This window comes from Protopterus annectens, chromosome 10.part0 (genome assembly GCF_019279795.1).
Source record: "Protopterus annectens isolate FY-2018-M chromosome 10.part0, PAN1.0, whole genome shotgun sequence".
NCBI lineage: Eukaryota > Metazoa > Chordata > Ceratodontiformes > Protopteridae > Protopterus > Protopterus annectens.
The window spans coordinates 103,602,401-103,627,135 of NC_056744.1; the positions used below are offsets into that span (position 1 = coordinate 103,602,401).

The window sequence follows — 24,735 nt, forward strand, 5'->3', positions numbered from 1 at the left end:
TTTCTTCACTCAGGCTGTGTCTGCAAATGGTCTAATGTGATCAGTGAACTACCCCAGTAAACCAATTAAATAAATACACTGCCCTCACTACAACTCGGGTGACCCAGGTTAGACAATGGCCAGATCATTAGATGCGCAAGTGTGGGGATACAGAAATGATGATATGCCTTTTTGTCTCTTTCATGGTAGCAGGTTGAGTGAGTGTGCTGGGGATATGCGCATTATGACTCAATGTGGAAACTTGGAGACAGTATGTGGTGATCACTAGATTGTGCACTGCACAATGACTTCATGATAAGAACCTAGCAGAGTGGGGCGGGAGGGGTCAAATTCCATTATACAGGCCAACTTAACCAATGATACCACCACAAAACTAAAGTCCATCCTATCACACAGAGAAACATTTTACCTATAGCCACTGCAGTATTTCAAATTTTAAACCAGAAACATTACCATATTATAAAATCATTAGCAATATTTACAATGAATTCTAGGCAACTCAACTCATGAACACAAAAGTTCCTTTGATTGCTTTAATACAACCTTCTCCTTCTGGGCTTTATAACATTCTGATGTAGTAGTTCTCTGAGTTTATCTCTAAATTATATTTGTGTATGTCTGCTATGTGTTACACTTTAATAATGTTTTATTGACTTTGATTACACTGCAATTTCTGTAGCAAAAAATGGCCCTCTGTCCATTCTACTTAAAAAAGCATAAGGGGTTAGAATAATGGTACAGCATCTGCCTATGGTGTAGTTGGTCCTGGGTTTGAACCTGGGGCATAATGTTTGTTTGGCAGTTAGTGTGAAGGATTAAAGCTATGAGTTGTTAGCAAGCTACCTTCATGTGATACAAGGTTTGATTTTCTCAGCCTTTATTTGCCCGTGTGACCTTGTGAAAGTCACTTAACGAGACAGTGCTTTGGAGCAATTGGGAATCTAGAATAGGCTCTTTAATAATCTCCTGACTGCATGCCTAGTAACTACCTGTGAACCTATAAATGTGTGTTGTCATAATTAGTCAAGCAGCACAAAAGTTAGATTTCTGTCTGTGACAATGCTGACCAAACAAAGCAACAGGTTCTCTTAACTTAGTAAATTGGGGGGGGGGGGGTTCAACTGTAAGTTCAAGAAAAAGAATTCAACAAATTACATGACTGCACACTGACCTAACAGACTGAAAAGGCACTAAATGGCACTTGCACTTCTCTTCCTATTGTGCTATTCCTAGCAGTGGTCGTCTCACATAAATCAACATACCTCTTTGAGTGTTTTTATCTTAGCTTCAGGACTGATTGGGAGTGTAAAGCAATGCAGTAAACAAAAGAAGGAGGGTGAGGGAATCCACAAGGATAATGCAATCTACAGAACAACTCTGGCTACCCCCCTCCAAAAAAAAAAAAAAACAGTACCAAAAAATACGAGAGGTAATAGCCAAATCTACTGGCATAGAGGCACACTGCTCAAGCACAAGAATTATTGTCAAAGCCAAAAACACTGGGGGCGGGGGGGGCGGGGGCAAAAGCAAGTACAGATTTTAAATACGTCTTTTAGAGACTTAGAAAGTTGCTAGAATAACATATTTTGTATTAGCCTGCATTTGCAAAAGAAAATGAAGTCTGAAATTCAAATGCCTGTCACTATTTAGTGACTTCAGTTCTCAGTGTTTTTCCAGAAAATCACAAATGTTATGAGGAACAGACCAAAAATACAAGGCAAAAATCTGGACATACTGCAGTATTCTGGACAGTTGAGATGTATGCATAGAGGGACAGCTTGATTACAAGCTTGGGTGTCTATTAGAACAGGCCAGGGGAGGAGTAGTGATGAGGGCTTGACTGCTAATTTCTGAAAAGGTGGGAGGGCAGGAAATGACATGCCGATGGATGCAATGTTGCTGTTGGTTACTTAGGTGAAGATTGCAGTTAAAAGTAGCCTAGCCATGAATGCAGGTCAGTTTAGAAGGCATTTCCCATCCTTGGGCCCCAGGGTGGGACATTCTTAGGCAATGGCACACTATATACAGTAGAGAATACAGTAGAGAGTTGATTATCCGAATGTCAACTATCCAAACCAGCCTTCCAAAGTTTTCGGGTAGGAAAAATCAAAAAGTCTGAATATGTAAACATTATATATATATATATTCGCTTGAGCATGTTTTTTGAACTTGTAGCCAGCTCATGTGTGAAAAATATTCTTTACTGTCTACTGGAATTGCTGAATGGTTGAAAAGTGCATTGTTGCGTGCAGGAAAAAGATAAGATTTTAGAAGTTTTTTATCCGGTTCAGTTATAAGGCAATTATACGATTATTCTAACAGTTTGATTATCTAAACTACCCTATGTCCCAATTAGTTTGGATAATCGACTCTCTACTGTAAATATACTCCAAGCATGCAAGAGGGTACAGCTAGAACTTCACAAAATGCAAGACCTATGCTTCTGGCTACGACAGCTTTCTGGTACCTCACCTACCATGCCATCAGTTTTCTGGGAGATATAACTCAACAACCCCAACCAGGAAGTAAGCTGGATAATGACTGTGTGTGGGTTCAAGAGGGGATGCCATGCTGCAGCATAAGTAGCACATCTCTAATATTAGCCTCTGGTCTCAACCACATAAAACATTCTGTTAACTGCTCACTACATGAGGCAATTTGTTAATTATTCAACTTCTAAAGTGGCACATTTGGCAATGCTCTCATCTTCAACTTCATTATGTTGGCAAAACTAGCAATTTTATGTAGGAGGAAAAGGTGAACTTGTGAAAGATATCCTCATGTCCAACACTAGGAATACATCAGTAAACTATCTGTATGAAAATATGATAAACAGTGTTTAAATTTGAAGTTTTGAGAGTTTAAATATTTCCCAAGAGAAGAGAAAGTACAGTACTGTAACAGCAGATGCCTCTCTCTTCACTGCTACAGTATGCATTACAATAGGGATCTCTCCTGGCCAGGGGCGGCCCGACATCTGGCCAGGATATTAAAGCCTTTAGGCTGCTTTAAGGTACACCGTACATCAAACGTATGCTCCTCGCATAGCGTTGGGCATAAAAGTGACGTTTGGACATACAATTCTCAGGATTGACAGCCCCAGTAGTAATGCCAGTCCAAGGAGAAGAGAGGTAATCAGTACATCCAGAAGAGAAATAGACCAGGGGGAGGATGGAGGGATGGAGTGAATACTGCAACAGTGAAGAGAAGGACATCTACTGTTACGGTAATATTTTCCACCACTGTACTATGTCCTTCCATTTCACTGTTGCAGTATTCAATACAACAGGAGAGTGCCAAAGCTCAGAGAGGAGGAAGGCGCAGCAGAGCTCTCCAGGAAACCATGAAGGATGGCCCTAGCAATAAAAACTCTAGCTCTGGAAATTCCATCCAACTTGTACCGCTTGGTAAAAGTATGCACAGAATTCCAGGTAGCTGCCTCAAAAATACAGTTAGTATCCAAACCCTTGAAAAAAGCACCAGAAGAAGCTACAGCTCTAGTAAAGTGAGCATTTAACAGGAAAAGGAAAGCTCTTACCATGAAAGGAATAACAAAAAGAAATGGCTTTAGAAATTCAAGAAGAAATAGTCTGCGTGTACACAGCAAATCCTAAAGACCTAGGTGAAAGAAAACAAGGAACTGATCATATTTATGAAAAGGCTTAGTCTTGTCCAAATAAAACCTGAGTTGTCTAAGCACATCCATGCGTAGCACCTTCTCACTGGCCGATTGCGGAGAAGGAAAAGAAGTGTTCAAATGAATAGACTGATTAAGGAACAACTCATTCACCCCCTTGCAGATAAAAGAAGGATCAGTATGAAGAGGCACTATGTCCTTATGAAACACCAAGAAAGGAAGTACAAGCCATAAGGACTTGGGGCTCAGACACCTGATTGGCAGAAGTAAGGGATAACAAGAGTAAAGTCTTCCAACAGCAATGTTACAAGGAAGCTGAAGCAGCAGGCTCAAAAGGAGCCTGGGTCAATTTTTCTAAAACAAAGTTAAGATCCTAGGGAGGAGGAACCGGCTTCCTGGGAGGCCTAATATGAAGGATGCCTTTAAAAAATTGTTTAGCTTCAAATCTAGGAGCTAAAGGAGGTGATAAAGGCAGACAAGAAAAGATAGCGGATAAGCACACCTTAACAGAAGAATAAGCCAACCCAGCATTGAGCAGTTCACACAGATAAGACAGAACCAAAGCAACATCCACAGAAAGTGGATCCAGGCTATGAGAAGGACACCAAATAAGAAAACCTCTTCCATTTGGATAAGTAGGATTTCCTAGTAGTGGGTTTCCTGGCCTCCTGCAGAACCCTAAGCACATCCTTAGATAAAAAAGGTGTCCATGTGGAATCTGTCTATGTCAAAATCAAAATTCTACTACCCACGATGTCAGAAGAAGAGTGGACAGGCTGGGATGGATACCAGATCCCTTGTCTTGTGTGAGAAGGTCCACCCTGTGAGGTAACTTGTGATGACTGCCCTTGGCTAAATCCAGAAGAAGAGGGAAACAATGCTGTCTTGGCCAAAAGGGAGTCACAAGCAAGATTTTGGCAGCATCCTGTTGTACTTTGAACAGAACTTTTGAACTGAGGGGAAGGGAAGGAAGAGGAACTAATAATTTGAAAGGATGAGAATGCTGAAGCCAAAGTGATTTCAGAAACCACTGAAATTTTCTCATGTCAAGCTTGGCGAAAGGGAGCATAGGAATTGTGGAAGCCATTAACCCTAGAGCTCTCAAACTCCTTGTTACTGAAGCTCGAGGAAGAACGGATTAGAAAAAGGAAATGAGAGTTAGGGCCTTGGGAGGAGGCAGGGATGCCAGCATAGGAACAGCCTAGATCCTGCACCCCAGAAAAACATAGTCTTGCGGAGTCAGAAAAGACTTTTTGAAATGTACAGTGAACCCCAGGCTCTGCAGAAAGGAAATGGCAAAATGGAGATTTTGCAACAAAATCTCTGGAGAGGATGCCTGAAACAGGAGGCCGTCTAAGCAGGGAAAGACTTGGATCCCTCTTAGCCTGCAAAAAGCAATCACAGAAGCGAGGCATTTGGTGAATACCCTTGGGGCAGTAAAAAGGCCAAAGGGCAAAGAAGAGAACTGAAAATGCCAGGAAGCAACATATAAACATAAAAACTTCCTGAAAAGGAGATGAATAGGGGTATGAAGATAAGCATCCTTGAGATCCAGACACACCGGATAAGCCTAAGGAATGAATAGAGGGAATAAAGTCTGAAGGGACCTTCAGAAAGGTGTTTAGATGAGAAAGGTCCAGAATAGGTCTGTAAGTACCCTCTTTCCTGGGCACCAAAAACATTCTGGAGTAAAACCCCTTCCCCCTCTAGGAAACTGGAACTTCCTGAATAGTTCTCTGAGTCAAAAGGTCCTGAAGCACCCCTGGAAAAAAAATCAACTGTTCCTGAGGGGGCTGGAGAATGTTCATACAAGGGGGAAGAGATTTCCAGACCATGAAATACTCTAGGTGGATAACAGGCAGAACCCAGGAGTCCCGGGTAATCTTTAACCAAAAAGGAAGAGAAATGGAAAGACGAAGAGAAAAATAAATGTGACTGAGAAGAACAGGATAGTCAGACAGCACCTGGTTTACCAGGAAAAGGAGACTTCTGAGGTACAGAAGTCTCATTAGCTTTAGCAGGAAAAGCCTGCTTCCCACCCTTCTTACCCTTGGGGGGAGGGTGAGATTGCCTATGAACAAAAGCTAGTTTACTGGAGTAATTTCTCTGAAATTCAGGCACAAGAGAAACAAAAACATGTTTAAGTTCCTGCAAGGCCTTGCCGTTATCCTGAAGGGACTTAATCAGCAGCAGCTTCACAAAACAAGTGTTTGTTGTCCAGAGGGGCATCCATCAACTTAGCCTTAATATTATCCGGCAAAAGTTGACACCAAAGCCAGGAATATCTCCTCATTATAGAACAAAACGCAGCAGCCCTAGAGGAAGCATCTGCTGTATCATAACTACACTTAATGGAATGGTGAGCCGGATCTATATCAGATTGTTGAAATCACAAAAGGTTGAATACCTCTTTATTGACCTCTGTTTGTGCAACTATGAATCCATCGAAAGATCATTTCCACAAACTGTTTCCCATTTTTCCCCAGTGTAGTGTGATCTTGGAGTTGGTATATTTAGTTAGGGGGGTGTGGGGGGCATAGCCCCCCACCAAGGTGGGTTTTACACTTTGCTGTTTTTTATTGTGGTCAGTAGGTTGGCCAACGTGTTACTTACCATGGGAAAGATTTTCACGGTAGCGATCGCTCAACAGATTCCACGTTCGACAAATAGGGGTCGATGAGCAGGTATTCAAACTTTTGTGGTTTTGATAATGTGATACAGACCCTGGCAAGCCACCTGGGAAGAAGTCCCTAACAGGAAAAGAGCAGAAGTCTCCCTTTCAGAGTATAGGAGATCAAAAATTACCTGACAAGCCTGAGAAAGAAGCTCCAAAATGTATCTGGACATACGGGTCTGACAACTGACAGCCCTAAAAGCTAATATAGCAGACGTATAAACCTTCTTATCTAGCCTTTCCATAGTCATTCTGTCTTCATCAGAAGGAAGTACCTTAGAAGAAGGGAGCAACTGAGATGGATTTTCAGACGCCAGAGGCACCACAGAGGAATCAGCAGAATGTCACCTATAAAGAAGTGTACAGTCCTCAGGCACTGTATAAAACTTATCTGGTTTCTGAGGCCAGAGGGCTGGGAATTAGGAGCCTTAGATGCAGTAGAAAAGGCATCCAATAATGCAGCCAAAACAGGAGGAACAGCAGAAGGTCTAGGAGAGTCCATTTGCAGGGGCTTGTATTACCTCTTCTGTATGTCAGAAGGCTGAGCACAATCCCAAGAACTCCATCATTCTGGAGATTGTGTCCCTGAAAGAAATTTCCTCTAAAGGAGTGTCAGGACTAGTAGATTCTTCTTTCTCAGACCAATAGTCTAAAGGAGAGGGAATCTGAGATGAATAAGCAAGGGATTCCTCATCGGAATCCACTTCATCTTCAGAGGAAACCTGTACCCTAAGTCTTTTAAGGGGAGAAGAAAACAGGGGAAAACTGGAACAGAAACTCCACGAGGAGGTTTCAAAGCCATCAAAGCATTAAACCACCCCTGAATGAAATTCTGCCATTTACTCTGTAGGTATTTAGCAGCTGGAGAAATATGCTTAGTCTTTTGCTTTTTCTTCAAAGGGATGTCCGCCTTATAAAATTTAGAAGGCTCTGACCCTGGATAGCATTCAATAATTGTAGGCGGGACTTCCTCTCTAACCAGCATCAGAGGTATACCTTTAGGCCCCTTGGAAATAACCAGCAGTGGTTCCCCTAAATGTCTGAATTGGACATTTGCAAGGCCTCCACGGACGTACGCGAGACTGGATCCATGCCGGCCTCTGAAACGGTCACGCTGGAAGAATCCAACAGCGGAGTCGGATGATCCTCCAGGCTTTCAGTACCCTCAGGAGAGACTTCTGGCAGAGGTGGCACAGCAGAAGAATCCAACCTAGATTTCTTGGCCTACTTCTTCACAGAAGGCTGACCCTCGGAGCAAGAAGTTCCTGCACTCATGTTTTTCTCTAAAAGCTTAAGATGTTGGTTTTCCAAATACATGACTAAAAAAAAAAAAGTTGACTATGGAGAGTTTTAGGAGCAAAGGCCTGACAAATTGAACAGGATGTATGGCTGTGGGAAGCGCCAAGACAAAATAAGCACTGCTTGAGACGGTCTTTATGGGGGAATCTGTCTCCCACACTGGCATTTAAGCTTCTTGGATAACATGAAACCCCACAAGCAACAATAACAAACAAAAAAAAAAAACAATAAGATCAAAAAAACCCAGTGGGGCACTTATTTGAAATGGCTTTGTGAACCAGCATGCGGAGCAGGATTTCAGACCGATGAGCAAGAGAGGGAGTTTGGACTGGTGGCAAAGAAGTTCTGAGGACGGTATGTCTGGACATCACTTTTATGCCCTACACTATTCGAGGAGAATATGTATGACGTACGGTGTACCTTAAAGCAATCTAAAGGCTTTAGTATATTGGCCAGGTATAGGGTTGCCCTTGGCAGGGCATTCCCATCGCTATGAATTCTGCAACAGTGAAATGGAAGGACTTCAAAAGAGATGTTTAGAATGAGATTTTTAAATCTAAATCTAGGTGGAAGGCTGAACTTTACGGCTTATATAAATCCTGGAATAAATACAGTTTGTTTTAGTACCATAAAATACAAATACTGTGCCCTATTATGTGGCGGTTCTTTTAAGTGCACTTTTAAACTGGTTCATTGCATTCTTATGTACTGCTTAATTATTATTTGTGTTTCATCACTGTGAACCTAGTACTCTTGTTTTACCTTGTGACTGATGAAAGACTGTGTCTTGGAACATTCCACAGCTAAAATAAACTTAGTTATTTGTTTCATTTTATTCAATCTTCAGTGCACCAGTTTTGTTTCTGGGACTATTAAGGACAGATACCCTCAACTGCTTACTTGGTGTCGCCTCTCCTGCTCTTCCTTTGCCTTTTCATATTCCTCCTTCAGCGCCTTGGTTACAAGGGAACTGTTGTCTTCCAGCTGACGTCTTAGGTCATCCAACTCAGCCCTCTGCCTACATGAAGAAATGGAAATTAGTGCAAATTCCCACAACCAGGAAATCTAATTTTGACCATTACAGCAGTTTGAAAACTGCACAGCTAAACAATTTAAGGATTACAGAGGGATTCTAACCACAGATATGTAATACAGTGGGCCATATGCCATAGAAAATAAACTGGCAAAGGTCTATCTATTTTTAATCTCCCTCTTAATATATGCTGCTGGAAATAAAACTGTATCCAACCAGAATAACTCTGCAAAAGACTGATGGAATCATACTCACCACTGAACTGGTGCCTTAAGGATAGGAGTTAAACCATCCAGGTAGTGAGCTGCAGTGTCTTTAGACTGGGTAGCATTAGGGCTGCCATATTTTGAATTAGGAGATTCATCTGCAAAGGCAGCACATAAGGTTTCTCCTTGACATTTAAGTGAAATGACAAAAACGGAGAATGCTGTGTGGGCTAAAAGGGTTTTTGCAACAGAAACCTTGGCCAAACTCTCCCTTACTTTGTGGATAAATCTGGGGTTAAGACAGATCACACAAGGAATGCATACTGAAAGAGACCTGTCCATTTGAACACAAATACATGTGAGAGATGCAACTATATAGCCAAACTGGAGGCTGAACTCTCTCAACTCAGGGCTGGCATGACCAGACAGGAGGAGATGGTAACCACACACACAGCAATCCCAGTCCCACATAGACCTACCACAACTGCAAACCAAACACATAAAAACACAAAGACATACTTGGAGGCTCTAATAAAAAACTTACCAAAACAACAGAGGCTCCCAAAGCAGACATCCAAAAATCCACCACCTCAAAACAAAACACATGCAACACATACTTCAATAAATCAGTGTGTCAACAAATCACAGCCCTTAAGGCCAAACACCATGCCTGATACACTAGTAATAGGTGACTCTATAGTCAGACACACTGATGTCCCGCTGACCAGGCTGAACAAGGACAGGGTGACTGTGAGCTGTCTATCGGGAGCTAGGATCAGCCACATAACACACGCACTCAAGTCACTCCAAAGCAAGTACAAATATGACTCCGTCATTGTCCATGCTGGTGTGAATGACCTGAGACGTACCTCCCTGGACTACATGAAAAGAGACTTAGAGGAGCTCTCCAATTATGTAGCCCAGGCTGGTATGACCCTGACCAACATCTTGCCCTCACCAAGAATGATACCGCAATACAAAGACAAGATGATCAGCTTTAATAATTGGCTCAAGTACTGGTGTCATTCTAAGGGGATCCAATATCTGTCTGCCTGGGATGACATGTTGGACAAGCCACGCTGCTTCGCAAGGGATGGCTTACACCTGTCACCACTGGCCTTCCGGATATTGGCTAAGGCTCTTGCCACCCCCATATTGCCTTTTTTAGGCAAGGCTCAAAAGACAAACCCACCTCCTTAGAAAACAAAAATGGAAAAAAACTAAGGGTAATGCTGCTCAACGCCAGAAGTCTAAATCTCAAGATGCAGGCACTTGATGCACTCCTCAGCATGGAGAACACTGACGTCTGTGCAGTAACTGAAACCTGGTTCAAGGCTCCTGAGAGCACCCCAGCGCTACCAGGCTACACCTCGTATCATGATTTTCGGCCCCAAAATCCGGGCCGAACCACAAAGGGAGGGGGAGTGTCCATATTCATCAAGGACACCCACACCTCCAAGTTAGTAGCAACACATGAAGCATCAGAGACCATACAGGTGCAACTAACCATAGGCAAAACTGCTATACAACTGGTAGCATGTTACAGACCACCCTCCCAATCTCAAGAACCCCACTCAGCCTTCCTGAAGACATTGGAGGATATGAATGTATCACAAAATACCATCATACTGGGAGACTTCAACTACCCAAACATAGATTGGGTACATTATTCTAGCCCTAAGACCCTAGCCCAAAGGTTCCTGGAATTCATAAATTAAAATGCACTGGAACAACTAGTCACCCCTCCCACTAGGGGAGATAATATACTAGACCTGATCATCACAAACATGGGGACAAACTGCTCCACACCGGAAGTATACCCCTCACTAGTGAGATATGACCACAAACTAATCACCCTGGATATACATATCTCACCTCCACCCCCAGCACAAAAGACCACAGTGAAAAACTTCTCAAAAGCAGACTTCACTCTTCTTAAGACTGAGATGGTATCCTTTAAGCCCACTATGCCAGTGGATACCACATCCCACAATGCCGAATCCTTCACAAATGCTTTCTATGGACATCTCCAAGAATGCATGGATCATGCAATCCCAAATAAATCCAAGTCCCTCTCCACCAAAGGCAAGCGTCCTGTCTGGTGGACCTCAGCCATTAACAAATTGTATAACAAAAGAAGGAAGCTAATGCACGTCAGAGCAAAATCCCATGAAGGGAAGACATCTCTGATCAACATTAGCAGAAAACTACGTTCTCTCATAAAAACATCCAAGGCCAACTTTGAGAGGAAAATCGCTAAGGAAACTAAAGATAACCACAAAGCCTTCTTCAGCTATGTTAGAAACCTGGGCGGAAACCTTCAGATATGCTCAGAGTTGGTTCACAACAACAAAAAATACAGTGAACCCACAGATATTGCCAACATTCTGGCTGACAGGTTCAGTGCAAATTTCTCCCCACCCTCACCCCCAAAAGAAGAAATACTTATCCCAGCTGAATGTAATCTCCCTGTCATCTCAGATGTCCAAGTGAGAACCGCCCTAAACAAAACTAAAAACACAGCATCAATGGGACCTGACGGTATCCCGGGTTGCGTGTTACGTGAACTCCAAGAGGAGCTAAACCCACACATAAAAATGCTATTTAACCTTAGCCTTACTTCGGGATATGTACCTGAACACTAGCGTACAGCAACAGTGGTCCCACTCCACAAAGGGGGTGCCTCTACAGACCCTGGAAACTACCACCCCATAAGCTTAACCAGCCTGGTCCGCAAAGCTATGGAAAGAATCATTATGGAACTCATAAACAGAGACATAGGGGACCTACAGACACTTGACCCCACCCAGTTTGGCTTTGTAAAGGGCAGATCCTGCCTTTTGAACCTGGTTGACTTTTTCGAAACAGTCACTAGAGCCACTGATGAGGGCAAAGCAGTCCATACAGACTACCTTGATTTGGCTAAGGCCTTCGACACAATACCCCACTCAGGCATCATAGATAAGCTCAACAGCTTAAACGTAAACCCTTATGTCACTAGATGGGTTGAAAACTGGCTAAAGGACAGAACCCATAAAGTTAAAATCGCTGGAGCAATGTCAGACTCAAAGCCAGTCACAAGTGGTGTCCCACAGGGATCTGTCCTGGGACCCCTCTTGTTCGGCATTTATTTCTCAGATGTTAAAGCAAACATGGGAGGGCTGTGGCTGACAAAGTTCGCAGATGACTGCAAAACTAGGCGCCATAGTCGATACACCAGCGGACACATTCATCCTACAAAAACGCCTCACAGAAACGGACAACTGGTGCCGGAGTCACGGCCTTAAACTAAATGCCAAAAAATGTATAGTCATCCCCTTTGGGAAAAACAAAGTACCCACAAATTATCACATAGACAGCAACCCACTGAGTACGGAAAAAGTAATCAGAGACCTACGGACCCAAGCCGACAGCGACCTCTCATTTGACACCCACGTTGCCAAAGTGGTCAGAAAAACATTCTACCTTGCACACCTCATCATGAAGGGATTCACATCCAGATCCAAGGATGTCATTGTACCCCTATACTCCTCCCTCATCAGACCCATGATTGAGTACAATGCCTCATTTGGTATGTACCTCACCTGGCATTTGCAACAGCTGGAGAGACCACAAAAGTACCTCACTAAGAGGATCAAGGGTCTCCAACATATGTCTTATTCTGCCAGACTAAAGAAACTTCAGCTCTATTCAGTAGCATGCCGCCTGCTCAGAGGTGATCTCTGCCTGACGTACAAGGCCATGTCCAATCAGGATCTGATGGACATGCTCCACCTCAAAAAATCCAAATCCATCAGGACCATGAGAGCTAAAGACTTAAACCTCGGCACAAGTATGAATAGGACATGCTGGAGGGATAGATTCATAACCCAGAGGCTTCCCATGCTTTGGAACAAGATCCCAGTTCGTATTAGGCAGAGCCCCTCACTAACTCTCTTCAAGAGAAATCTTGATGAGTGGATGGGAGATCGTAAGTTTACCCCATGGGTCACATCTGTGTCACTGCTAGACAGGGGCACAGTAAACTAATTCTATTATATAAGGGGACCTTCATTGTGTCACTACTAGACAGAGGCACAGTATTCTAAATTTATTCTGTACATTTTTTTGTACCATTTCATGGGGTGGCAAAAGCCACATCACTATGGCTAGGCTTACAAATGCACCAGGGCAGATAACCTAGTACTATACTATGAAACTATGAAACTAAGAACAAAGCATCCATTTCCAAGCTTCGTTATGCAGCATTCTGAAGTGGATCTTCCTGAGTTGACTGTTACTCAGAAAGACAAGCAAGTTTATTTCTGGGACACCCCACCACTGAACAACTTGAAAGACATCAGTATAATATTCCGCTTGGAAACCTGCACTACTGGACTTGACTGTGAGGGAATGCAGACTGCCCTTAGGGTCATCTGGTACTGAAAAGCTGTCTCCAAGGCAGTCATAGCCGGCATGCAGAAGGGTATAAGAATGAGTTGCCCCACCCTCCCCCCTTTGCTTGTTGATGTACTTTGTGACCCAACTGTCTACCAGCAAAGCTACACCACTGAGTAAACATTAACCCTTACCACCCCACCTCCGGAGGAGGTGAGTTGCTGTCAGTAACAAAACCCCTCTTTTCCAAACCAGACTGAAGGATCTTAATGCCTGACTAAGGGCTATGATTTTGTTTACATTTACACATATCTTCCTTTAACCTGCATCCCAAATTTCTTTGTCTTTGATGTCTCCTAACTGTGCCCCCCCCCCCAAGCTAGGTTTAAGGCATCCATGGGTAGTGTCTTATTATGGAGTATTTGTTAGAAGGGCATGCCAGAGTTCTGTCTGATGTGGTTCAACCACCATTCTAGCTCTCTGGAAATATTGGCTAGCACAGGGATCATCTCCTCCAGGGAACATTACTGTTGGCTGCAGGAACTTCTTGGGTACCAGAGGAGTTCTCAAATGTAATCTGCCCAGGGGGGATATCACAACTATAGAGACAATCAATCACAATACCCTTAGGAATTCCTCAGCTGTAACCACCATCTCTAGAGTCATCTGCTGAAAGTTAAGTCAGACATTCCACCTTGTTTAAAGGTAGGTAGGTAGGCACTCTGATTGCTGGACTACAGTATCGACCCAAGGAACATCACTTTCTTAAAAGGGGTGATGTCTGATTTAGGGATATTGAAGGAAAATCCCAAGTTTTGAAAGTAGATTATGAGGAATCGCAGAGCCCCCTCCACCTCATCCTGGTATAATATCTGAATGAGACAATCACTGAGGTAGGGGTAATTATGAGTGCCCTTAGCTTTACAGTATCAACTGTTGGAGCCAGACACCAGTAAATAAAAACTAGGGTACAGTAGCTAATCCAAAGGTTAAGGTGGTAAACTGATAATGATGGTTCCACACCATCATTTATCTGAGAAAGCATCTGTGGTACCAGGCAATGGGTATATAATGTATGCATCTTTGAGATACCATCAGGACATACTGGAATAGGAATGGCACAAGGGCTTGCTACCCTTACATTTTGAATTTTGGTGCCTTCATATGGATGTTAAAGTCTGACAGTCAAGGATGGGCCTCTCCCTTTCTGGGTACTGGGAAGCAATTTGATTAAAACCCCTCCCACCCCAAACCATTGTTCTTGTCCCTGTCTATAAGTTCTATTACTCCTAATTTAAGATGCTCTAGTAGAATTAGCGGACCTACTACACTTGGTACTTTTTTGCTTTTTTTCCTGCTCCATTTGCCCCAGCTGTCTGTTGATCATCAGCTCCAACCCAGTCAATATACTCATGAGTTCTACATCTCTGGAGCAACAGCTGAGTGGGAAGTATCAGCATTCAGACAGCAATAAGGGGTCATTACAGATTCTTCATGTGACCTCATCTCTGACATGCACCTGGTGACTTGCTGGGAAGTTGACCTGCAATGAGCTGTAGCAAAACAACCCCTCACTTCTGCTAAGTGCCTTTCCTCTCAGACAGCCCCCCCCCCAAAGCATGACTGGTAGTTTTCCCAATATTTACCAGCAAAGCTGCACCTCTGAGTGTAAGTTACCCTTACCACACCACCTCCAGAGGAGGTGAGTGGTGGGCCATGTCACTTCCCTCAGTGTTTGGCTCCTCCTGTGCCAGGGTGGCTAAAAGAACCTCAATTACCTGAGATGCAGTCAGGGCTCCATCTCTCTGCACCACATTGACATGCAGGTGCATGTGGTCCCATGATATGGCTAGAGCATTTAATAGCTTTAGCTTTCTTAGGAACTGTATTTTGTAAGTCTGAGAGACTATTAGCAACACATACATCTTTTTTGAAGCTTTCCTAAAGTCTTATGCACTGGTTACCTTTCTTACTATCTCTGTGTCAAATGGAATGAGTACAGAACAAGGCAGGGGAGGGGGTTTTGGGGACAGTGTGGGGGGAAGGATAACATTCATACAGCCAAATTTGCTCCCCCAGTATAAGGTCATGCCCCACACCCCAGTCTTCCTCTTCTGTCCTCTCTGCCATTTTGCTTTATACTAGCACTTCTTAATCTTGGCTTCTTTACTTTTTCCTTATTTGCAATAGTAGGTTCCAAACTTTGATGGGCAATTCTTGCCATACATAGAGATGGTGGAGTGAAAAGGTTGATTCACTGACTGCAGTCTTCTCTTTTCACATACTTCACCATAGGGTTCTCAAAGATCAGTTTTTTACCCAAGAGTGCATTAAAGAGCTCTACTTTGCATCAGCTGGTGTTGCAGCCTTAGTCAGACATGTCTTCTCATCATTGACTATGTCGCTGCCAGCCTAAATGCTGAATCTGCCGCACTGTAACCACACCAGGAGTGATTAGCCATCTGAATGGTATTCCTGCGAGGGCCAATAATTCTGCTATCTGACCCCATCAAACACCTTTCTTATTCTTCATCTAGTCAACAGCAACAGCTTGAATCCTGAGCACTTTGCTCAGTTCTGAGGCAAACTTTCACTACATGATCAAACAGAGTAGCACCATTATCACCTTCAAGCTCAACCTAGATTAATTGTTAAGGGCAGCCTCAAATTCTCCCCCAGTCTATCTGGTCTTGCCCTCCTTGAAGCTAGAGGTAACTTTTTGAACAGGTTTGTTTGGTTACGCTTGTAAGGGTCAGCAGATTAATTGCCTAGTTCTTACCTATGAGCCTATGAACATATGCCTGACTGTTGACAGTTCTGAAGGTTAGAGTAGCAGCTCTGTAGTCTTTCTTCCCAAATCAGTCCATCATTCTGCCTTCCTTACCAAAGCAGAGAGTACTGGGAGCAGACACCAGTTTTAACCCTGGTCTCTGGATCTGCTACAGAGTTTTTTAAAGGAACCTGTGGGACTTCTGGACCCTGTAGAACCTCTCAGGCTTCAGAGGGGCAGAAAACTGGGTGCCCAGGTCCTTAAAAGCTGCCAAGAATGTATCCCCTAGAGTTCCTACGACTGGAAGAATACCAAACAAGCTGAAAAGCAAAATGTACAAAATGGTAGTGTATTCAGTGCTTCTGTATGGCACTGAAATCAAAACAGTGAATGCATAGCAGCTGAGAAAGCTTGAGGTGATGGAGAAAAAGTGGCTGAGAATGCTAGTAAGATGCATATGGGTGGGAACAATGTAGCCCCAGCAACAGAGAAGTCAAGCAGAACAAATTACGCTGGTTCAGTGACATGAGCAAGGAAGCAGATTTGGTAAAGCAGACTTGACAGAGTCAGGAAAAAGGCAATAGAGGGCATAAGGACATCCAGACAAAAGGTGGATGGACTGAATGACAGAAGACCAAAGACAATTGGACATGACTGTTGAAGAAGGTAAGAGAGTAGTACTGTATCGACAGGAGTGGCAACATTTCACAATACGCTCACAAATGCTGCAAAAAAAGGGAAAACATGAATGATTACAAAGTACTATAAATGGCTATTGCTTGCAAGAACAAATAGTTTTTATTAAGGGGGAATGTCGCAACTGTCCCAAGTCCAAGTACTGAAGCCACAAAGTCAGCAAACAAGCACAGATCTTTATACCAGGGATCACCAAATGGCACTCATTAGTACCATACCAAACCGATTATGCTGTGTAAACCACTGGAACAACAGTCAAAACAAACCACATAGACCAAACACTATTACCTCCTTGGACTGGAACGCAAGTCCTTTTATTTAGCAGCAGATATTCTCAAAAGCAGATAGCAGCAGGCAAATTTCATCAATAAAACACACTGGATAGCAGCATTAATTCTCCATAAATATAAGAACAGTGGAAAGTGTGAAATAACAAAACAGTCTGTCTTGTAAAAACAACACACATCAGCAAAATATCCTGTTAGCGCCTCGGCTTCAACAGCCTTTACAGAGTAATGAATGCTTGAAAAAACTCCTCTTATATACAAAAACACTAACATCAATCAATCAATTAATTATACCCATATTACAAAATTAATCAAGTAAGTACAAACTTTATGGTTCAACTACACAATTTCATATAAAACTTCTCCAGTGACACTCTTTGTTCAATCCTGCTGGTTGTAATGTATTATATTTTAATACAAAAATTGATTCTTTTTTTCTGAGTAAATATTTTTTTTCTTTCTTCAGTCAGAAAACTAAAATGTATTTGTTCCAAGACACAAACTTGCAAATTACTAACATCTCCACCATGTTTCTTATTAAAATGCTCCACTACAGGGCTTATTATTTTATTATTTCTAACATCTCTAACATGCTCTTTTACTTTTTCGTCCAAACTTCTCTTAATTTCTCCACTATAGAAACTGTTACAAGAACATTTAATAGCATACACTATACTTGCACTTTTGCAAGTATAATTCCCTTTTATGTGAAATAATTTTCCATTGATTTTATCAAATGTACCTAATATATGCAGTCATATTGTGCACTTACGACAGGGTACAGTGCTAATCTTTGATGTTATGCAAGTTACTGTTTCTAAAGCTCTTTTATAAATACTATGTACCAAGAAGACCTTTAAACTTTTCCCCCTTTGGTAAGAAAATTTAAGCTTCATTTCTGCAACTGAAGGAACTTCTCTTTTAATGATATTCCACAAATCATCTAACAATTCTTGCAGCTTTTTTGAAAATAATGTATATTTGGAAACAAAAATAGTATTTTGTTTGAAATTCCCATTCCTTTTCCTTAGCTGCAAAGTAATTACTTTGACTATTATTTTTAAAGCTCCTATTATTATGTTCAAATATTTTCATATAACTGTCCAAAAAGAAAAAAATAATCAATTTTTATATTTAAATATAATACATTACAACCAGTAGGATTAAACAAAGAGTGTCACTGGAGAAGTTTTATATGAAATTGTATAGTTGAACCATAAAGATTTTACTTAATGGATTAATTTTTTAATATGGGTGTAATTGATTGATTGATGTTAGTGTTTTTCTATATAAGAGGAGTTTTTTCAAGCATTCATTACTCTGTAAAGGCTGTTGAAGCCGAGGTGCTAAGAGGATATTTTGCTGTTGTGTGTTGTTTTTACAAGACAAACTGTTTTGCTATTTCGCACTTTCCACTGTTTTTACATTTATGGAGAATTAATGCTGCTATCCAATGCGTTTTATTGATTAAATTTGCCTGCTGCTAACTGCTTTTGAGAATATCTTCTGCTAAATAAACAGACTTGGGTTCCAGTCCAAGGAGGTAATAGTCTTTGGTCTTCTTACTGAAGCTGACCAGGGAGTTTCTCCAATCATGGGATTTTACTCTTTTTTGCAACAGTTTCTTTCTTCTGTTGTAGAGTTTGTTTATGGCAGGGGACCACTAGATTGGCTTCCTTTTTTTGGAGGACAGCATCTTGGTTCTGTTAGGGATTGCACGATCCATGCACTCATGTAAGTGCTTATAAAGTGCATTTGTGTAGGATGCAGCAGTCATACCTCTATTGTCTGTCAGCATGGGTGTCGTGATGTTTGCCACTTCTGTCTTAAGAAGCGTGAAGTTGGCTTTGGAGAAATTTTTTACTGTGGTTTCCCTAATGGGGGGTGGGAGTGGGATGTGGATGTCTAGGGTGATTAGCTTATGGTCGGATCTGACCAACAAGGAATTGACCTCTGTTGTGGAGCACTGGTTGCCCATGTTGGTAATAACCAGGTCTAGGATATTGCTGCCCCTGGTGGGGGTGTGGATAAGTTGATCCATGGCATTGGAATTTATGAATTCCAGAAAACGTTGAGCACAAGGGTTGGTACATGAGTAGTTTTCCCAGTTAATGGTAGGGTAGTTGAAATCGCCCATTATTCGGGTGTTAGGTTGTACCCTAATATTTTCCACTGTATTAAGAAATGAGAAGTGGGAATCCTGGGGCATGGTGGGGGATCTGTAGCAAGCTACAATTTGGATTGCGGTCTTGCCCAGAGTTAGTTGCACTTGGATAATCTCGGATGCATTATGCTGAGCAACTAGCCTGGAGGTGTGGATATCCTTAATGGATATGGACACACCTCAGCCTTTAGTGTTTCAGTCCAGGTTAGGTGGCCAAAAGGTGTGGTATGAATTATAGCCTGGTAATGCAGGGGTACTCTCTGGAGCCTTGAACCAGGTCTCTGTCACTGCACAGATGTCGATGTTCTTCATTTTAAGGAGTGCATCGAAAGAGTGCATTTTGAGGTTTAGACTTCTAGCACTGAGTAGCAATACCCACAGATTCTTCTTGCCTGTACCTGTTAGGGTGGTGAACTTGTCATTTGAACCTTGCCTAAGAAAGCCACTATAGGGGTGGCTAGAGCCTTAGCCAGTATCCGGAATCCCAGGGGTGACAGGTGCAGGCCATCTCTGGCAACGCATTGTGGCTTGTCGATCACATCATCCCAGGCAGACAGATACTGGATCCCCTTAGAATGACACCAGAAGCTTAGCCAATTGTTGAAGTCAATCATTTTGTCCTTGTACTGTGGTATCATTCTGGGTGATGGCAGGATGCTACTCAGGACTGGAGTCATACCTGCCTGGGCTACAAGATCGGACAGCTCCTCCATGTCCCCTTTCATGTAGTCCAAGGAGGTACGTCTCAGGTCATTCACACCAACATGGACAATGACAGAGCCATATTTGTACTTGTTGTGGAGTGACCTGAGTGCATGCGTTATGTGGTGGATCCTGGCACCCGACAGGCAGCTGACAGTAACTTTCTCCTTGTTTAGCCTGGTGAGTGGAACATCAGTGTGCCTGACTATAGAGTCACCTATGACTAGAGTGTTGGTCACGTTGTTATGCCTTATGGGCTGTGGTTGAGTGGCACACTGAGATTGTGGGCTATGTGTCATTTGGGTTGTGTTGAGGGGTGGAGGTTGCTTGTGTTTCTGCTATGGAGGTCCCTGTTGCTTGGGCAGGTTTTTACTGAGAGCCTCTGCAAATGTAGGTGTGTGTTTTGTGATTCTATGTGAGTGTTTTGGTGGTGTAGGTTTTGAGGGACTATGTGCTGAGTGTGGTGTGGTGCAAGTGTATACCTTCTCCTCTTGAATGTCTAGCCAGTCTTGGGTGAAGAGAGCTTTGCTTCCAGTTTGGCTATATAAGTGCATCTCTCACAGGTTGTGGTGTTGGGTGGTAGGAGGAGAGGGTTGTCTGTGTACAAGAGGCAATTACTGCATTGCCCCAAGATGCCCAGATTCATCAGGTAGACAGCAGAAAAAAACGGGGGCTGACCCTTAGACATGCCTGGATAAGTGCTTATTTGTTAAGTACTAGAAACACTTTTCCTCTAGACAGTGAGGAAAGTTGAGTGCTGTAGTAATTTGTAGCTTATTTAGTGCTTACAATAAGTTCTGAACAAGTGCTGAAACAAAAAAACTGGCTAGTTCTAAGAAACAAAATTAAGCTAGAAGGCTTCCCTCCAACACAGAAAGTATTGGGCCCCAGAAGCCTACAAATAGTCCTGGACGCAGCAAATCTACATATAGGCTAGACTACCCACAGGAAAGGCAGGAAACAAGCTTAGAAAAAGTTTTTTTTTTTTTTTTTTTTTGAGTGGAAAGAGAGAAAGGAGTAGCAGAAACTACGCTGATTGGCCTTCTCAAATGTTCTCCCTGTACTGGGTAAAATGAGGTAATGACACTAGACTGGGAGGAGGGTCGCAGATCAAGAGCCACCAACTATAAAAACACTATACCAACAGGGACGGAGGGTGGGAAACAAACTGCAGAAATGTTTCTCACAGCTGAAAAGCAGCAGTGAGCCTTTAAATGAAAGTTTTAAACAGCTAAAGGAGCCTCTAGAAAAGAGAGTTTAACTGCAACAAGTTATCAGAAACAAATAACCCAACAGATGCTTAACAAAAGTGGACAATTTCCAGTTAATACCTCACACACAGTGAAACTAGCTAGAAAAATACACAGTACACAAAGTGCTATAAATAACAAAGAAATAAAGAACAAAATAAACAAAAAACAGGATACTTAATGTTATATATTATAGCTCCGAGTTTGCTCAGTGTCCTTCCTTCAATTAGCTCAGTGTGAAATGGCAGAACACTCACAACCGAACTTCTTAGGTAACAGAAAGTTGAAACCTGAGACAGCTTTTAAGAAAGAAATCTCAAAAGAGCCAATGAGGTACTTAGTTTAAGCTGTAGTCCAGGTGACCTCAGTCAGCCAATGATCTCAAACAATTCTCTCTCACTGAAATGACTGATGGCTTTGGCTAAACCAAGATGTCCCTGAATATGTGCTCAGACACACAGCCTCCACAAACACTAGGCCCAAATACAAGCCTGAATACGGAAATTCTACAAATATCCCCACTACTTAGAAGCAAACTGCAGAAATGTTTCTCACAGCTGAAAAGCAGCAGTGAGCCTTTAAATGAAAGTTTTAAATAGCTAAAGGAGCCTCTAGAAAAGAGAGTTTAACTGCAACAAGTTAACAGAAACAAACAACCCAACAGATGCTTAATAAAAGTGGACCATTTCCAGTTAACACCTCGCACACAGTAAAACTAGCTAGAAAAATACACAGTACACAAAGTGCTATAAACAAAGAACAAAATAAAAAAAACAGGATACTTAATTATATATTATAGCTCCGAGTTTGCTCAGTGTCCTTCCTTCAATTTGTTCAGTGTGAAATGGCAGAACACTCACAACTGAACTTCTTAGGTAACAGAAAGTTGAAACCTGAGACAGCTTTTAAGAAAGAAATCTCAAAAGAACCAATGAGGTGCTTAGTCTATGCTGTAGTCCAGGTGACCTCAGTCAGCCAATGATCTCAAACAATTCTCTCTCACTGAAATGCCTGATGGCTTTGGCTAAACCAAGATGTCCCTGAATATGTGCTCAGACACACAGCCTCCACAAACACTAGGCCCAAATACAAGCCTGAATATGGAAATGCTACAAATATCCCCACTACTTAGAAACAAACTGCAGACATGTTTCTCACAGCTGAAAAGCAGCAGTGAGCCTTTAACTGAAAGTTTTAAACAGCTAAAGGAGCCTCTAGAAAAGAGAGTTTAACTGCAACAAGTTATCAGAAACAAACAACCCAACAGATGCTTAATAAAAGTGGAAAATTTCCAGTTAATACCTCACATCACTTGAAACTAGCTAGAAAAATACACAGTACACAAAGTGCTATAAATAACAAAGAAATAAACAAAATAAACAAAAAACAGGATACTTAATGTTATATATATTATGGCTCCAAGTTTGCTCAGTGTCCTTCCTTCGATTAGCTCAGTGTGAAATGGCAGAACACTCACAAATGAACTTCTTAGGTAACAGAAAGTTGAAACCTGAGACAGCTTTTAAGAAAGAAATCTGAAAAGAACTAATGAGGTGCTTAGTCTAAGCTATAGTCCAGGTGACCTCAGTCAGTCAATGATCTCACACAATTCTCTCTCACTGATATGCGTGATGGCTTTGGCTAAACCAAGATGTCCCTGAATATGTGCTCAGACACACAGCCTCCACAAACACTAGGCCCAAATAAAAGCCTGAATATGGAAATGCTACAAATATCCCCACTACTTAGAAACAAACAGCAGAAATGTTTCTCACAGCTGAAAAGCAGCAGTGAGCCATTAAATAAAAGTTTTAAACAGCTAAAGGAGCCTCTAGAAAAGAGAGTTTAACTGCAACAAGTTATCAGAAACAAACAACCCAACAGATGCTCAATAAAACTGGACAATTTCCAGTTAATACCTCACACACAGTGAAACTAACTAGAAAAATACACAGTACACAAAGTGCTATAAATAACAAAGAAATAAAGAATAAAATAAACAAAAAACACGATACTTAATGTTATATATTATAGCTCCGAGTTTGCTCAGTGTCCTTCCTTCGATTAGCTCAGTGTGAAATGGCAGAACACTCACAACTGAACTTCTTAGGTAACAGAAAGTTGAAACCTGAGACAGCTTTTAAGAAAGAAATCTCAAACGAGCCAATGAGGTGCTTAGTCTAAGCTGTAGTCCAGGTGACCTCAGTCAGCCAATGATCTCAAACAATTCTCTCTCACTGAAATGCCTGATGGCTTTGGTTAAACCAAGATGTCCCTGAATATGTGCTCAGACACACAGCCTCCACAAACACTAGGCCCAAATACAAGTGTGAATATGGAAATGCTACAAATATCCCCACTACTTAGAAACAAACTGCAGAAATGTTTCTCAAAGCTGAAAAGCAGCAGTGAGCCTTTAAATGAAAGTTTTAAACAGCTAAAGGAGCCTCTAGAAAAAGAGTTTAACTGCAACAAGTTATCAGAAACAAACAACCCAACAGATGCTTAATAAAAGTGGGCAATTTCCAGTTAATACCTCACACACAGTGAAACTAGCTAGAAAAATACACAGTACACAAAGTGCTATAAATAACAAAGAAATAAAGAACAAAATAAACAAAAAACAGGATACTTAATGTTATATATTATAGCTCCGAGTTTGCTCAGTGTCCTTCCTTCTATTAGCTCAGTGTGAAATATTTCCAGATAAAAACTTTTCAGTATAAACTTGAAGTTTGAATAACTGATTTAAGTAGCAAAGTTTTATTCTTAACATCTATTGAGTTATTCAATCCACTACTGTCTAAAAAGTTCCAGACTTTTTTACTGAAATTATTATTACCTATAATTAACTTGTACAGCTTTGACAAGCTTCCATTGTATGTCAATCTACCTTCAATAACAGCATTCATATATCCATATAACTGGATAACATTAACCGGTTAGGAGATTCATCCAACTTATATTCTTTCATTAAATATTGTGAGGACATAGCTTTTTCCTTTTTCAAAGCAATCAGACCATAATACTAATCCATTCATTTTTAGTATATTTATTTTAACATTGTTCTGTTTACTTAAATCTAGAGATATGTACAATGGGAAAGCAAAAAAAATTGCATTTTGATATTAATGGAGTTTTAAAAACATATTTCTTAACTGTTTTTAGAATTGATTTCATATATGTGGAGTCTAAAAATTGAAATTAATTTCCTTTTCAGGTAAACATTTTTAACCAGATGTCACAGTATAAACAAAAAAATATCGATTTCCATAACTGGCTAAGTTTTTGTGGTGTCATTCAAAGGGGATCCAGTTTCTGTCAGCCTGGGATGACATGGTCAACAAACCTTGCTGCACTGCCACAGACAGTTTGCACCTGGCACTACTAGGCTTTTGGCTGCTGGCTAATTCTCCTGCCTCCCCATAGTGCATTTTTAGGCATGATCTCATAATAAAATAATGGTTATGCCACTAAATGCTACAAGCCTAAACAAAAAACTGCACACCCTGGAAGCGCGTCTATCACTGGAAGATGTAGATGTTGGTTCAATGCCGCAGAGTATACCATGGCCTTTGCAAGACTACAATGCCTTCTACGCCTTCAGACCACAAACTGAATGAGTGAGAACCAAAGGAGG

At 41.6% G+C, this 24,735-nt stretch overlaps 1 protein-coding gene across 3 annotated transcripts in view; it reads right to left on the reverse strand.

Moving 5' to 3' along the window:
• CEP131 (centrosomal protein 131) overlaps nt 1–24,735 on the reverse strand; it is a 1,433,457-nt gene that overhangs the window by 310,886 nt on the left and 1,097,836 nt on the right. For all 3 annotated transcript variants that reach the window (XM_044085078.1, XM_044085077.1, XM_044085076.1), the window contains one exon: nt 8,511–8,628. In XM_044085078.1, coding sequence (XP_043941013.1) covers nt 8,511–8,628 — 118 coding nt within the window. The remainder of the gene's footprint in view (nt 1–8,510; nt 8,629–24,735) is intronic.